General features: G+C 43.2%; 2 protein-coding genes and 2 long non-coding RNA genes across 4 annotated transcripts; 2 read left to right on the top strand and 2 right to left on the bottom strand.

Annotated features, from left to right (window-relative positions):
- Positions 1 to 23: 23 nt before the first annotated feature.
- LOC134220335 (zinc finger protein 436-like) lies at positions 24 to 2,565 on the top strand. The gene is made up of 6 exons (XM_062699363.1): positions 24 to 250; positions 306 to 646; positions 729 to 1,176; positions 1,236 to 1,616; positions 1,689 to 2,189; positions 2,335 to 2,565. Exons 1-6 carry the CDS (start codon positions 113 to 115, stop codon positions 2,500 to 2,502), a joined length of 1,977 nt encoding a protein of 658 aa, XP_062555347.1. The 5' UTR covers positions 24 to 112; the 3' UTR covers positions 2,503 to 2,565.
- Positions 2,548 to 3,410, bottom strand: LOC134220338 (probable small nuclear ribonucleoprotein G). Its single transcript, XM_062699366.1, has 3 exons — positions 3,206 to 3,410; positions 2,979 to 3,126; positions 2,548 to 2,702 (listed from the first exon to the last, which is right to left on the bottom strand). Exons 1-3 carry the CDS (start codon positions 3,235 to 3,237, stop codon positions 2,652 to 2,654), a joined length of 231 nt encoding a protein of 76 aa, XP_062555350.1. The 5' UTR covers positions 3,238 to 3,410; the 3' UTR covers positions 2,548 to 2,651.
- A 3,456-nt stretch (positions 3,411 to 6,866) lies between these two features.
- Positions 6,867 to 7,809, top strand: LOC134224286 (uncharacterized). Its single transcript, XR_009982897.1, has 3 exons — positions 6,867 to 7,288; positions 7,387 to 7,447; positions 7,518 to 7,809. It is a non-coding gene; the product is annotated as an uncharacterized LOC134224286 (long non-coding RNA).
- A 5,275-nt stretch (positions 7,810 to 13,084) lies between these two features.
- On the bottom strand, positions 13,085 to 14,229 carry LOC134221236 (uncharacterized). Its single transcript, XR_009982276.1, has 3 exons — positions 14,030 to 14,229; positions 13,890 to 13,962; positions 13,085 to 13,811 (listed from the first exon to the last, which is right to left on the bottom strand). It is a non-coding gene; the product is annotated as an uncharacterized LOC134221236 (long non-coding RNA).
- Positions 14,230 to 16,405: the final 2,176 nt, after the last annotated feature.

Raw genomic sequence — 16,405 nt, 5'->3', positions numbered from 1 at the left:
TCTCTTGTTATGATGCAAATGACAAAAACAGATTCAATTTTTTTCAAATAAAATGAAATAATAATTATTTCATTATTTATTACCATTATTTAATCAGTGTTTAAAAGTAGCTATGGATGTCCCATTGAATGTTGATCGTATCTGCCGAACCTGTCTTACGGAAACTGGAAGTCTCATCTGCTTGTTCGACAATGATCCTCAGCAAAGTGGAACAATTTCATCCATCATTTCTGCTTGCAGTAATATCAAAGTAATTATTTGTGATACAAACGCAGGGAACAAGTAACGAGCCGTAACAATTTCAGATAAAACGCAATGACGGCCTTCCGGATAAAGTTTGCCGAAAGTGTCTTCAGTCGGCGAGGAATGCCTTTGCGTTCAAGCAGCAGTGTGACATCGCTTACCGGACTCTTCGTACACTGGCCGAACAGTACAATCTGACCGTTGCAACGTCAGAGGGCGATTCAAACGATACTTCCAGAGGGACCCAGACGGATAAGGTGGTATGCTGTGGGCAGCGCTGCTCTGTGAACTCCGGTGCCATTGATAAAAGCGTCGGTGGTAATGCTGAGACGCAAATAGATCAAAAACCGGAAGTGCAAGTTCAAGAGGAACAAACGCCAGAAATTGCTGATTTCTGTGAAAGGTAAGTTCTAAATGTGATTCAAATTAATGTATTTGAGTCCGTAGAACTTGAGAATGTGATAATTTTATATTCCATATTATAGCAAACCTAATTGCATACGCAACGATAGTGCATGCAAATTGGAATCTTTCGAAAATGTCGAATATTTGTTGGATACTATCGAAGAAACTGTGCCGCAAGTTAAGGAAGAACCAAATGCCGAAGAGGAGGTCTCAAACTTGGATACGGATTTTAATAGCGAGCAGGTGGATTTTCTAGAGCTCGAGTTCGAAACCGGGAAGGCTAGTCCCGATTGTGTCCCCAAGCCAAAGAGCAAAAAGGCTTCGCCTGGAGTCCACAAATGCGAATATTGTAATAAAGAGTTCCGTAGGGGAACCCATCTGCGGCGCCATATTTTGACCCACACGCAGGAGAAGAATTTTAATTGCAAAATATGCACAAAAGCATTCTCGCGGAGTGACCATTTAGCGATTCACGAATCGACGTTCCATTCACAGGAGCGACCGTTCTGTTGTCAGCTTTGTGAGAAGGTTAGTAAAAGGTAAAATCGAACATTTTGAAACATTTTATGAGTGACCATAACTTGTAGTCGTTTAAACGTTCTGAGCATCTTCGGAATCACATGGAAACCAAACACAATGGAGCGGCAAACTCAAAGAAACAGAACTTCTGTGAAGTCTGCGCTAAGGGGTTTGCCTCGGCCAAAAATTTGGAATCGCACATGAAGACGCACTTGCAGCCAAAGGTTTACATGTGCTCCTATTGCGATGAGCAGTTTGCTAATAAAAACGACCAGCGGTTGCACGTTCGGCAGCTGCATCTAGAGGGAAAGTCTTTTCTTTGCTCCGAGTGCGGACAAAGCTTTCTCAGGAATGATTATTTGAAGGTGCACATGCGAAGACACAAAGGTATCAAACCTTTCAAATGTAAATTTTGTCCAAAGGCTTTTCCACGTAAAACGGATTTGAGGGTGAGATATTGATAGTTCAATTATTTTTAACAACATTTCTAACAATTAAATTGTGGATAATGCGTGTTTTAGGTGCATGAAAAGTACCATACCAATGAGAAACCTCATCTCTGTACCATTTGCGGCAAAAGCTTCCATCGAGCGTACAATCTTGTTGTGCACAGCCGAACACACAATGGTTTAAAGCCGTATCAATGCCCACATTGTCCAAAGTCCTTTGCCCAAGGAAACGACCTGAAAGCCCACATCCGACGACACACTGGAGAGCGCTACAGATGTGAACTTTGCAATGAAGGATTCATCCAGGGTTACCAGTTAACGAATCACAAGCGTACCGTCCATAACATCGAGGACAAGGGAAACACTCGACGAGTAACCAAATATCTAACAGAATCAGCGCAAGACCATCAGGTGTCTCTGCAGAAGCGGCGACAAGAGCTGGAGCAATTGCTAAAGGATCAAGAAGCACACGAAGAACAACAAAAGGCGGGGTTGGACATTGATCAAACAGAGCATGACTTGGAGCAGAAAATTATGGAAGCCAAAGACCACATTCAGCAGATCGAACGTCAGGTATGGTACTAAAAAAACAAAAAATAGTCCAAAGATTAGGACCTTGGTTCGCAAGACCTTGGTTGCGTTTTTTTCGTTTGTTTTTCCCGATTTTTTTAGACAAAAAATGCCTATCTAAATATGAACTTTTATTTTTATTTTACAGTTGGCAAAATGCAACAGCCACCTTCAAGAAGAACTGGACCGCCAAAAACAAACAGAAATAGGTAATCTTCAGGAAGATTACAATAAATCGGTTAGACCACCAAATGCCTCATATGGGCAAGATTTCTTGAACGACCCGGTCAGCACTTCCGTAAAGAATGAAAACTGATTGTAAACGTCATTTCTTTTCAGAGAGTGTAATTATTCAATAAGATACATTAAATTATACAAATGGATCATTGTTTTATTTCACCAATTCACACAAGTTCTTAATGCTATGGAGATGTTTGCGTAGACTCGTTTAGAGCCGATGCAGCATTATATCCTGTCTAGTGCCTCCACCATGATGATACTGTTTCCACGGATAACCTGTTAGTAATGAAAAACGTTATTATTTTATTGTTTTCGATTATTTCTCGAGCCACTTAGCGGACTTCGAAGATAGTTGAGGGGTAACGCTCTAGGCTCTTACTCGGAGGGTCTATGTTGGACGCTCGTGCTGATTCAAATTTTGACCCTTCCTTGACCCGATAATAAGTGTTAACTAACCGGTTATCGTTCCCAATAAAATTACAATGACTTCTTAAACCGCTGTTCAACATTCGAAGAACAGTAAAATGATCGTTGCCCTCATATCATACTCACCACCATCCCAATGTTGTTGCGAGTGCTATCCTTGCATTCCTCGATCGATTCATCAAGCACGACATTCATGAAAGGATCGAATCCTCGTAAAATACCGGAAACCACCCGGCCACCGTTCAGCTTCAAGGACAATCGTTTGTCCATGTATCTGAAATAATCGACGCCAAATTATAACCTCAATGTTCTTGTCTTTGTCGTAACATCCGACCGGTAGCGGCAATACTCACTTTTTCAACTCTGGGGGATGGGCCTTAGACATTTTGGCAGGTTTTTAGTAAAAAAAAACACCTGATTACTTGAAATTTTCGTGTTACTTATAAAATTAATCTTGTTCTCAAAAGCTAATCTATCCGCTTGCCTCACTTTTTTTCCGAAGCTGTCGCAAAAACCGATATAAATTTGTCAAACCGCGCGATAAAATAAACAAGGATAGTTCGAAATAAAAATATACCGACAAAACATTTTGCTCAGAATAACTACACCAAGGGCCTCAATACGCCGGTCACTGGCGAACAAAGCTCGTGTACTCTGCATCGAAGCTTAGAACCGGTGTTAGGGCGCAATCGTTAATGTGAACATTTTTATATTCGGTTAGTTACTGCAAATAAATTCTTTTTCGAGTCCCTATAATCAAGCAGGTATCTCAAGCATACCACATCGTCATATTGCTGCATGATTGAGTGTTTAATTTTGATAAAATATCGAAAACAAAAATGTGCATAAAAATTGCCTCGCCATAACAAAAAGGTGGTAGAGAATTAACACTGTTGTTTACAGTTTAGAACCAAATCCAGATGTCGCACATGTTGGGGTAGGGATTCAGTGCTCCACCTTCTCCCCCTGAACTACACTGAATTAAATCTGGGTGGTGCGGATAGAATCGATTTGGTTGTCAAACTGAAGCCAAAATTTTATATTGTGCCGGAGCCAAACATTGAAGATTGTGGTTATGTTCGTTTCTGATCTAATATTGAGAAGTATTGTTATTTTTTGGGGAAAAAATAAAAATAAACTTTGTTCGAATTTTTTAATCTTTGTAACAAATATTCACACATTATATTTCGAGTGGATAATTAGTAGGAATGCAACTAAAAAGCACTCGTTACGAAATTTCTTGAGATTCAGCAGCTGATTGGAGCATGAATGTATGTAAACAATCGTAAAGTCATGTCGAATCTAGCGCATTTGTGCGCCCTCATGCAGCGTGGAAAGAGAAATTCGAAGAGCGGGAAATGTTTGACAGCCAAGTAACTGCAAAATAATTTTGTTTATGGGAGTGATTTCAAAATATCCCTCTACTCGCTTGAGCGCAGAAAAGCGGCTCTATCCGCAGCACCCAGAATTAAATAAGTTTGAACGCTATTTAGTCTCTGTCTCATTTGGGGAATTAAACTTAAAAGGGACAGTTTGAAAATTAGCAAATTGCCCAATCATAAGAATGGTGGATGCTACCCAGCAATTCGAAGAAGACATCGGTGCAAAATGATTCGATATCTGTCATAAGTAATCTCGCTCTGCGAGCACGGTGATTTGATAATTATTGAAATGTCACTATTAATTTTAATTTCAGTTTAATTCTCCAAATGAGACAGACTCTTATGGGTCAAACACAATTGATACGTTTGCGTGCGTTTTAACAGTTTTCCCACGGGGAAACTGTCAAAACGCACGCAAACGTATCAATTGTGTTTGGCCCATTAGTGTTACCAGATTTGGTTTGACTGAAAAGGGGCTGTTCAAATATTACGTAACGAAAATCACGTTATTTTTAAGAACCCCCACCCCCTCATAGTCCTTTTCACGAGACGTTTAAAAACAGCTGATTTTATCAGGCTACTGACACCCTATTGTTTAGCCCTGAGACGAGACCGGCAAAGACAGCTTCTTTTTCTTTGTTTTGACACTTGTTCTTCTTTTCATCACAGTTGACCATCGAGTTTCAACTGTTTCCTTGACTGTTTCACCTAAGCCCCGGGTGGACTCTTCTGAACACAATAAAAGTTTATCCAATTCACGAATTAGTAAATTCATTTTGTTGCCCGCTAGCTATCTCCGAAGCTAGGGAAGGGAGACAATTACAGGGTCGTTTACCTTAATAATCTCACACCACTCAAATTCACCCGCAACAGGAGCATACACACGTGTGTTGCGCGACACGTGCCCTCTGGTGTGGTAAGGCGGAAAGGTTGCCAAAAAGTATCGTACAGAACAAGAAATGCTCAAAAGCTTACCGAATCAGAAAACTCTATACCTGACCTCTTCGGGCGAGGCTTGACGACTCCTTTACGAGTCCGGAGAAACGAATGCAATTAAAGAACAGTGGAGAAGAAACCTCAGGGAATGCTTGCTCTGAAGTAATGCTACCTACACAAAGATTTCGGTTTTACATGCTATTTATTGGCCTACATCGGCCTTATCTACTGTGACGTCACTACAACATAGGGGTACTCATCACTTTCTGGTCTCCTCGGGCATCGAGTTTCGGTTGACGATTGCATGCGATTACTGGGCGGTTGGTGGTAGGTAGCTGCTGGCATTCAGGGGTCCGACTTTTCGATGGCCGGGCTGCTTTTCGGTCTGGTTCGTTGTAGTGTTGAGACTTCGGCACGCCGTGGTACAGCGAGGGCCACGGAATGCTTACTGGTTCGCCTCCGGTATCTTCGTGGGCTGCTCTCACCGTAGAAGGGATGTGCGGTTCGTTCCTTAGCCTCCGTCGGTTGCTTGCCGTTGGTGGCGACTCGATGATAGTCTGTAGAGGTCGGAATGTGGCTTCGGACAGCTTCCGGGACGAGGTAATCGAACCGTTCCTTGGCTCGGCAGAAGACGAAGGTGCTTGCGGTGTGACACCGAAGTAGATGAATGGCCACGAGATCGACGCACGTTTGGCTCACAGCGATGGCGGATTAGTCGGCCGGCCTTGGGCCACCGGGTTGACAAAATGGCCGCTTGCAGGGCGAAGGAAGACCCAACGTCTGTCACAGACCTCGATTCGACGAACGGGAAACACGTGCACTGCTACAGAAGGCCACCGAACTCCGTATTACTCTGCCAAGCACAAAGAAAAGGCCCCTATACGGACCTGCTGCCATAATTAATACCCCCGTGACGTCACATTTGTATCACTTGTACATCGAGTATAGCTAGACAAACAAAATTACCTTTTCCTTTTGAGTTTGATGGTTTTTTATAACAAATGAATCTCTTTATCACAATTGTGGTCAAACGTACTCTATAGAAAGAACAATATAATGCTTAGCAATGGCTGCCACATAGAAACACTGCTTTTGTAACTAACCGTACTACAATAGCTTTAATCTTTCCCGTACTATTGCTATTTTGTCGAACTAGCACTTTTAACTTTCGACCACTCACTTTCTGAACAGCACTACTAGAGAAATCTTCTTTACTACACTGTGTCAATTTTTCAATTTACTTTTACTTTTCCGCCGCGCCCTACTATTCCCGTATGAGGTTGGGGACAGACTAGCCTGATTCGGGATAAAGCTGAGCTTTTAATATCAAGGAAAGTACGAGAGAACAACGAAATATGCCGAAGTCGGCGTTATTCTACCATTCTGGCATCCCTTCTCTCATGCGACAACGGAGAGCAAGTGAACGAAATAAGTGATTCTACTTTTTTATGCTCACGCTCAAACCGCTGTGCATAAATTGGTGTGTGACGTGTGTGGTACTCATTTCGGTATTCACCATTCATATTGGTGAGATGGTTTGTCTCCCTAATACGAGATAGATACATTACATGGTGGGCTTGATGGACGGGAAACTAATGCTTGCGGAGGAGCTGCAATCAACATTTGTAGCCGCAGGTTACATTACCCCATCACCCTCCTTTGAAAAGTGTGTTGCTAATTTTCACAACTTGAATAGTTATCGTGTATTATACATTACGACATAAATCGATAAGAAATTTATGTTGAATTATTACTGCTTAAGGACCACCTTGAGTCTGCCATTTGCCTTCATCGCACTCACGATGAAGCAAAGACACTCAATTAGCCTAGCGAAAGTTGAGAACTGTCAAAACGTCAATGTTTGTTTACTACTCCGCGCGACGTACGACGGTGCCTGCAGGCGAAGTGCCACGGGTTTACGTTTTCCGCTAGTTTTCCAGCAGATTTCGCGAGTTTCCCGACTGTTTACGCGAGTAAGTGTCCCCGAGAACAAGTTCTCTCCGCGCGCATGAATCAGTGACCGGTTAAGCATGTATCAGTCGCACTGTCATTCTAGTGTTTAAATGGGTCAGCTGATGGAGAGAAAATGCTATCGGAGTTTATTTCGCTTTTAGCCAGGTACGTTTCTATCTATTCATTAGTAGTAGTTTTCATCGACTATGGCTTTTGACCTTGACCTTACTATTTACATAGTTTTGTTTCCAATCTCTTTTTAGTTCCCGGGGGATCAATCCGAGGTGCAATCTGAATGCTGTCGTCCGGACGACTTTATGAATGGTAAGTGTTTCTCAAATAAAACGACCCACCTGAAGAATTTTATGAATAGTGAATGGTTTTTTTTTTTTAGGATTCTGGCTTGAGATCGCAAACGGAGAACACGCCGATGTTCTTTCCCATTTCGTCTGCCAGTTCGTAAGAGCTCGTTCCTACTCGAGCTAGGATGGTGCAGGGAACATACAGGGCGTCAAGTTTGGCGTTGTATGAGTCCGCAGCCGACGATTGCCGAAAATTCCGCCGAAAAACCCTTTGGCCAACCGCATAAACTGGTGCAGCTTGTTTTGCAGACCTCAGGTTATAGTTTTTAATATTTTTCTCGTGACTTTTTTTTAAATGTTTCATAACTGTCGAATAAACATGTTCATCAATCCTACCTCTCCTTTCCAATCTTCCCTCTTCCGACAATTCCTCCTTTTCCCTATCCATTCTATGCTCCTCCCCAGTTTCAATTATTTCGTGTCCGAAAAGTACTCGGTAAGGGGAATAACCGGTAGCTGTATGGGGGGTGCTATTTAAACAATGTTCGATCTGGGATACACGGGTGTCCCAGATCTTTTGGTTGTCCTTCACGTAAGACCTGATGCACGCATTGACCGTCCGGTTAAGGCGTTCCACCGGGTTTGACTGGCTATGATGCCGAGCATTTTTCCAATGTTGTATTTGATACTTGTCCAGCAGAGCTTTGAACTCTGAAGAAAGAAAAGTGGAAGCATTATCCGTAATTAGGAATTCCGGTACGGAATATCTCCTAAACCAGGATTCTTCAAGAATTTTAGTGACCAAAGGAGCGGAAATTTTCCTCACTGGGGTAAGTAGGCAAAACTTCGAGAAGAGGTCCATAATGACTAGCAGGTGAGTATTGCCGTTTTTGCTGCGAGGCAAAGACTGGATAAAATCCAATGCAATTATTTGAAAAGGCTTATTGGTTATTCTCTGACGTCCAGGTTCCGGAACTTGGGATCTATTGGCCGGTTTGTTTTGTCGGCACAAGGAACACTTTCTGACGTAATTCCGAACGTATTCTTGCATTTTTGGCCAGAAATACTTCTTTTTAATTAGGGCCAATGTTTTTTCGGCCCCCAGATGCAATTTATCATCATGCTCCTCTACGAGAACCTTTTCTCGAAAGGAGGCCGGAACACAAGTCTTCCACGAGAACCGATAGTCCAAGAGATCGTCTTGGGATGATAATAATTTCTTAAGAACCCCTCGTTCTATCCGGAAGTCTTTAAACTTCTCCGGATCCAATCGAACTTTTTTCATGAGATTCGCATACCAGCTATCTTCCTCGCCGGAGATTTGCACTTCTTCTACGGATCTCGACAATGCATCTGCAACGATGTTGTCCACCCCTCTGCGGTGCACAATGGTCATGTCGTACCTTTGTAATTCAATGCTCCAGCGGCATAAGCGCGAGGAAGTTCGCCAGCTGCTACGCATTATATACGTTAGGGCAGATGCGTCTGTATAGACTGTGAATTGGCTGCCTTCCACGTAACACCGGAATTTTTCAATCGAATTAAGGACCGCGAGACCCTCTTTTTCGGTCGCGCAATACCGTTGTTGCGTGGTGGACAACTTTTGCGAAAAATATGCAATTGGTTTTTCGGTGTCCTCTTGCGTTTGCGTCAATACGCCCGCGATTGCAGAATCGCTTGCGTCGCAGTGTATGGTAAATGGGAGGTCAAAATTCGGATTAGCCAAAATAGGAGCGCTTATCAAAAGTTCCTTGATGTGGTTGAATGAAGCTTCTGCCTGATCATTCCAGGAAATAGTTTTTGGCTTATTTCTAAGCAGATCTGTGAGGGGTTGTGTGTAACCACTATAGTTGGCCAAAAACCTCCTATAGTAGTTACACATCCCTAAAAATCTCCTTAGAGACCTTAATGATGAAGGGCGTTCGAAATTTACGATCGCGGCTACTCGGTCTGGGTTTGGTCTCAGACCATCTTGACCTAAAATGTAACCCAAATACGTTACTTCGGCCACGCAAAAATGTGACTTATCAAGGTTTATCGACAGATTGGCAGCTCTTAGTCTGGATGCAACCTCCTGAAGTAGGGTCAGGTGCTCCTCAAACGTTTCACTTACGACAATGATGTCGTCCAAATAAACGAAAACGTTAGGTTCCAGTTCACCTCCGCCTAGAACTCGGTCCATCAGCCGTGATAGTGTTGCTGGACTATTCACTAGGCCGAAAGGCATCCGGGTGAACTGGAACAATCCCCGTCCCAATACAGAGAATGCCGTGTATTTGCGAGATCTAGGATGCAGAGGTACTTGCAAAAAAGCTTTTGATAGGTCTATCGTTGTAATGAAATTTGCATTTCCTAGTCTGCTCAAAATACGGTCTGCATGTGGGAGGGGATAGGAGTCCCTGACCGTACGTTCATTTAGCTTACGTGCATCCAGACAAAGGCGCACTGTACCGTCCGATTTATCCACAGGGACTAAGCGCAAAGCCCAGTCACTGTAGGATTTTTCGATTATTTTGCATTCCAGCATTTTGTCGAGTGCTTGGTTGATCTGTTCCTGCTTCTTTGGAGAAGTGGGAAACGGATTGACTCTTGCAGGGGGAAGTTTCTTGGCTTCCTCCGTAATTTCAATACGGTGGCTAATCCACCCTGTGGTCTCCAGTACCCCATCTGAAGCAACTTTGAATAAGGACTTCACTTCATCTAAGCTCGCATGTTGCTCTTCGGTCAATTCAATCTCCGAAGCACTGGTCGTTAACAAATTTCTCGCTTCCACATCTTTATTCACAACCACTTCCTCAACCTGAGGTTGGCCAACCGCGGGACGAATTTCAAATGCTCGCCAAAAGTTCATACCCAGAAGGATTCTTCTTTTGAGCGAGGGTGCAACGAGAGTTTCAATTATTTTAGTAGCACCATTAAAGGTAACTGGCAGGTGGACTCGACCAGTGACTTCCAATTCCTGTCCATTCGCGGTGCGAAGAGTTACGTCAGACGGAAAGATTTTAAGTCCACATTTACGTATGAGGCCTATAGCGCCAAAGCCAAGAATGCTTAGGTGAGCCCCGCTATCCAACAAGCCTATGAGAGGAATTTTAAAGATGGATAGTTCAACGAACGGCCGATCATCATTTTCGACATTGATAATCGCTTCATTAATTTGGTAGTCATGTGTATGTGTATAGTCCGAGGCTGATACTCGGTTGAACCCTTGATTCAGTAGAGTATCTACAACCTCGGTGGAGTCAGTAAGGGACGTTAGTTTTGGTTGAACTGCCGGCCCTCTGCGACAGCCTTCAGTTCGTTTTTTGAACAGTTCGGGCATGAAGCTGTTTCAACATTTTTGAAACCACACTTCTGGCAACATCTTTGTCTTGGACGATCGCAGTCTCGAGTATGATGTCCTTTGCCAAAACAATTTAAACAGTATTTGGGAGTGGGTTGATTGAATTGGGAAGGAGTCGATGAACCAGTCTGTTGTTTCGACTGCGACGCGTTTTCAGTTTGTCTCCGCGACGGATGATAATCCTCATCCGACCCCCGAGGGTAAGACGACGAGTTATGGAACGTGCGCGATTTCTGTTTCCCGTATTCGCCCTTAGGCTTCGGTTTTGCTTTCGTGCCCGCGTTGAGCTCATTTACTTGAGAGGGTTTACCGCGCGTATTAGACGGTTCATTCGATTGAGTCTGATATTTAAACCAAAAGGTTGCATCTAGGCGCCTGCCGAATTTTTTAAGATCGGCCAGGTTGTCGATTTCCGAGGACACCGCATGTCCTTTATAATCCGCGCGCATGTTACGGAACACGATTTCGAATTTGCGGCGTTCAGTCATAGGTCGGGTTAACGAATTGAAAATTTTCTGTAATTCCAGAAAATAATCATGAAATGTTTCACGTGGTCCCTGTTTTCTGGAAATCGCCCGTACTTCGGTAGAGTGGTCATGGTCGGGACTCAAGAATTCCTTCTTGAGCTCCTCTTTTAGCTCTTCCCACGAGGTAAAATCCTCGTTATCAAAGCCAGTCATAAACCATGTTTTCGCGGCGCCACTGAACAAATGAATCGCGGACCGAAAGAGCTCTCTGTTCGACATGTTTTCCGATTTCGAATAAAACTCCACTTCCCGTAGGAATTTCATAAGACTTTGCCCGTGATCTGACCCGTCGTATTTGAGCTTCCAGTCTGACACTGGTCGCCGTTTCCCCGATTTGAGGAAACGTTTCTTTTCGCGTGACGAATTTCGCGGCTCGTCTGAGGAGCAACCGGCTTCCGTGTCGAAGGACTTTTGCGATTCTGAACTCGACCGTTGAGACGAATGTTTCGACCGTCGCGATAATTTGTTCCGAGAATCAGAGTTCCGAGAAGAATGTACGGTTCCCTGCACCACACTATGAGAGTTGGATCGGCTTGCATTTGCAAAATATTCCGAAGCTTGTTCCCTCACCATCTGCTGAACCCAGTTTTGAATCTGTGGGTCGCGCATAAACCACTGTTGAAGAGCAAATGGCATAGCATTTGCTCCACCATCCAGCGAATTGGATTGGTTAGGTGTATTGTCTTGGATTGATTTTTCGTTTCGCGATCGCGTGTTCGATGATTCACCGAGCGGATTGATTTCTACCTCCGAGGTGGAAATCGCATTTTGTTGCTTACCGTTACTCGACGCGTTTTGATTTGAAATCAGAAGACTTGAAATCGATTGATTCAACTTCTCCATCATATCGCTTGATCCAGCCGATGCGTATATCGAAAAATGATTATTGAATGTTTCGCGAATGCACACAATTAATCCATCTATCCCCGCGAGTTCATTGTCGTTATCGGTAATTTCTGTTAAACGTTTAGTTCGCTTGTAATAGTGAGCTAGTCGTGTTTTTAAGCTTTCGCGTAAACCGTCGTATTTATTCTTCGGAGCCAGGAAACCCCGGATTTCCTTGACTTTAGCAATAATATGCTTAATCTCGGCATCTGCCGGAACGTCGTACCGCGAAATGTCGATACCGGCGTTGGAATCTGTTCTAATGTGGTCTTTCAAACGTCTCATTAAAGCCGCGCGCGTTTCCGTTTCCGTGAACGGAAGACCACGAATCGCGAGTTCATACACTATCTCCTCTCGTTCGAGGTGATGAAGTAGAAGGTTTTGGTACAGTAGATCAAATTCGACGTCCATCGCGATCAACGAATTGATTTAACAGTTCTCAACTTCTCAACAGAAAAAACAATCTTCGTTTGGAGGACGAAGAAAAATTAAACAGTACACTGTTTTTACTCCTCCTGTGAGGGGGGAGGGGGGTGGTAATGTGAAAAAAATCTAATTTTAGCTGGGCGCCAAATTGTTACCCGCTAGCTATCTCCGAAGCTAGGGAAGGGAGACAATTACAGGGTCGTTTACCTTAATAATCTCACACCACACCACTCAAATTCACCCGCAACAGGAGCATACACACGTGTGTTGCGCGACACGTGCCCTCTGGTGTGGTAAGGCGGAAAGGTTGCCAAAAAGTATCGTACAGAACAAGAAATGCTCAAAAGCTTACCGAATCAGAAAACTCTATACCTGACCTCTTCGGGCGAGGCTTGACGACTCCTTTACGAGTCCGGAGAAACGAATGCAATTAAAGAACAGTGGAGAAGAAACCTCAGGGAATGCTTGCTCTGAAGTAATGCTACCTACACAAAGATTTCGGTTTTACATGCTATTTATTGGCCTACATCGGCCTTATCTACTGTGACGTCACTACAACATAGGGGTACTCATCACTTTCTGGTCTCCTCGGGCATCGAGTTTCGGTTGACGATTGCATGCGATTACTGGGCGGTTGGTGGTAGGTAGCTGCTGGCATTCAGGGGTCCGACTTTTCGATGGCCGGGCTGCTTTTCGGTCTGGTTCGTTGTAGTGTTGAGACTTCGGCACGCCGTGGTACAGCGAGGGCCACGGAATGCTTACTGGTTCGCCTCCGGTATCTTCGTGGGCTGCTCTCACCGTAGAAGGGATGTGCGGTTCGTTCCTTAGCCTCCGTCGGTTGCTTGCCGTTGGTGGCGACTCGATGATAGTCTGTAGAGGTCGGAATGTGGCTTCGGACAGCTTCCGGGACGAGGTAATCGAACCGTTCCTTGGCTCGGCAGAAGACGAAGGTGCTTGCGGTGTGACACCGAAGTAGATGAATGGCCACGAGATCGACGCACGTTTGGCTCACAGCGATGGCGGATTAGTCGGCCGGCCTTGGGCCACCGGGTTGACAAAATGGCCGCTTGCAGGGCGAAGGAAGACCCAACGTCTGTCACAGACCTCGATTCGACGAACGGGAAACACGTGCACTGCTACAGAAGGCCACCGAACTCCGTATTACTCTGCCAAGCACAAAGAAAAGAAAAGGCCCCTATACGGACCTGCTGCCATAATTAATACCCCGTGACGTCACATTTGTATCACTTGTACATCGAGTATAGCTAGACAAACAAAATTACCTTTTCCTTTTTGAGTTTGATGGTTTTTTTTATAACAAATGAATCTCTTATCACAATTGTGGTCAAACGTACTCTATAGAAAGAACAATATAATGCTTAGCAATGGCTGCCACATAGAAACACTGCTTTTTGTAACTAACCGTACTACAATAGCTTTAATCTTTCCCGTACTATTGCTATTTTGTCGAACTAGCACTTTTAACTTTCGACCACTAACTTTCTGAACAGCACTACTAGAGAAATCTTCTTTACTAAACTGTGTCAATTTTTCAATTTACTTTTACTTTTCCGACGCGCACTACTATTCCCGTATGAGGTTGGGGACAGACTAGCCTGATTCGGGATAAAGCTGAGCTTTTAATATCAAGGAAAGTACGAGAGAACAACGAAATATGCCGAAGTCGGCGTTATTCTACCATTCTGGCATCCCTTCTCTCATGCGACAACGGAGAGCAAGTGAACGAAATGGGTGAGCATTCTACTTTTTTATGCTCACGCTCAAACCGCTGTGCATAAATTTGTGAGTGACGTGTGTGGTACTCATTTCGGTATTCACCATCTCATATTGGTGAGATGTTTTGTCTCCCTAATACGAGATAGATACATTACATGGTGGGCTTGATGGACGGGAAACTAATGCTTGCGGAGGAGCTGCAATCAACATTTGTAGCCGCAGGTTACAATTTTTATAAGGAACCGGGAACAAAATACAAGTTTATAACTGATTATTAATAAGTTGATGATTTGGAATACTCGTTTAAGTGAAAAAGTCGTCGTAAAACAAATTTTATGCGGAATATTTTATTTGGGATACCAATACTTTTACACAAAAAGCTGCTGGCTGCACCTGACAGTTCGTGACAGCAGTTGACTGGCAGCAGCTGAAGTTACATTTTTTCCTCTTTGCAAGTCCCGTCCCAGGTTTAGCCCATCGCCAGATCGTAGCCAGGATGTCCTGGGCTATAATTTTATTCCATACTGCGTTTCAATGATGACAGCGGGCTATGTCTATCGATGATGATGACACCGCGCTTGTCACCTGCTCGGATTTTATCGTCAATTGACAGTAGTTCTTCTATGAAAGTGACAGCTTCGGACTTGCACGGTCGTTCAGCGGTTGTAAACAAGTTCAGTCTCGGCAGTGTCACATGAAAAGGCAATCTGTTCAAAATTCAGCACAACCCCCCATGCATGTACTACTTTTAATTCATACGACCCATAGAGATAAGGGTCTGTTCAAATATTACGTAACGCGAAAAACGTCGTTTTTGAGATCCCTCCACCTCCTCGTAACAATCAGTAACAATTTTCAGAACTACCCCCACCCCTATGCGTAACGCGTAACAAAAAGATTTTTGATTTTTTTTATTTTTGGTAGGATTTAAAACACGTTACAATAAATTATTATATGCATTGTATATTTTATTCTACTTTAAAGAAAATAGACATTTTTTAACATTTTTATTTTTTTTCTCTATGCAATTAATTTGTTACGTAACAATATTTCGAAAGACACCCACCCCCCATATTTTGTGTAACAAATCGTAACAAAAATCAAACAACCCCCCACCAGTGGTGGAAATACTCGCTTCACGAGTAAGAAAAGAGTGTAATTGGGCCACCCAAAAAGGCCACACTCGCGCGAACCTACTGCCAGCATTTTTCTGGCGCTTGCTTTGTTCGCGAGTACGGGCAGAGCAAAAACAAAAAGCTGAGCTATATTTTGTTCGGGAGTAAAAACACGGTCGCGAGTTTTTGTGATTTCTTCGAACACAATGGATAGATTTGACTTGACATAAACACAATAACAATAAACAATTGTGTTCTTGCTCGAACATCAGTGAAAAATAAGTTCCAAGGTTGTTTTATGACTTTTAGCGAATTAACCCGAATGACTCGCGAAGCTTCACGAACATTTTTCGGGGTTCGTTTTTTTGTTTTCTCTGGGAGTAGTAGGTAGGCAAGAAAAAGGCAAAACAAATGTTCGCGAGTCTTTTGCATTGCCTACTTCTTGTTTTGTGAGTAACCCAGCAAACAAGGTGACTCTAACTTGAGCCTAACATGAGTGTAACCTGTTAGAAAGTTACACTAACATTCTCACTAACTTTAGGGTAAAATGAGACTAAAATTAGACAGATCTGCAACACTTTTGTTAGGTATGTTTATGATTTATGCATATTTTAATCTAACCCGTTACCCTAACATTAGATGAACGTTAGCTATGTTTCGCTTTAGGCGGTTAGGCAGTGGTTAGGGTATTTTCGGGTGGGATTTCATGCTGGTTTATTTACATCCAGCTGTCATACGAGCAAAAAGTGCATGTATTGGCGCGAAATATATTATTAACCAACACAAGCACACTTTTGCACCGAATGACAGCTAGATGCAAACAAAACTGAATTAAATGAAGAATAGTTCGTTTATTTTTGTGCAATTATTATTTTTAAAGTTTTGTTTGATTGTTTTACAAAATTGCGTTCGCGAAGGCTTTCCTTACCTTCAGTCTATAAAAAGAG

This window comes from Armigeres subalbatus, chromosome 3 (genome assembly GCF_024139115.2).
Source record: "Armigeres subalbatus isolate Guangzhou_Male chromosome 3, GZ_Asu_2, whole genome shotgun sequence".
Taxonomy (NCBI): domain Eukaryota; kingdom Metazoa; phylum Arthropoda; class Insecta; order Diptera; family Culicidae; genus Armigeres; species Armigeres subalbatus.
This window is presented reverse-complemented; position numbering and strand designations above follow the sequence as displayed.

What these genes read in the sequence shown, in the direction of transcription:
- LOC134220335 (XM_062699363.1), top strand. Translation starts at nt 113, where the DNA reads ATGGATGTCCCATTGAATGTTGATCGTATCTGCCGAACCTGTCTTACG. An exon ending in CTGCTTGCAGTAATATCAAA is followed by an intron (nt 251 to 305) that starts GTAATTATTTGT and finishes TAACAATTTCAG; the next exon opens with ATAAAACGCAATGACGGCCT. An exon ending in CACGTAAAACGGATTTGAGG is followed by an intron (nt 1,617 to 1,688) that starts GTGAGATATTGA and finishes TGCGTGTTTTAG; the next exon opens with GTGCATGAAAAGTACCATAC.
- LOC134220338 (XM_062699366.1), bottom strand. Translation starts at nt 3,237, where the DNA reads ATGTCTAAGGCCCATCCCCCAGAGTTGAAAAA. An exon ending in CATCCCCCAGAGTTGAAAAA is followed by an intron (nt 3,127 to 3,205) that starts GTGAGTATTGCC and finishes CGATTATTTCAG; the next exon opens with ATACATGGACAAACGATTGT. An exon ending in GCAACAACATTGGGATGGTG is followed by an intron (nt 2,703 to 2,978) that starts GTGAGTATGATA and finishes CATTACTAACAG; the next exon opens with GTTATCCGTGGAAACAGTAT.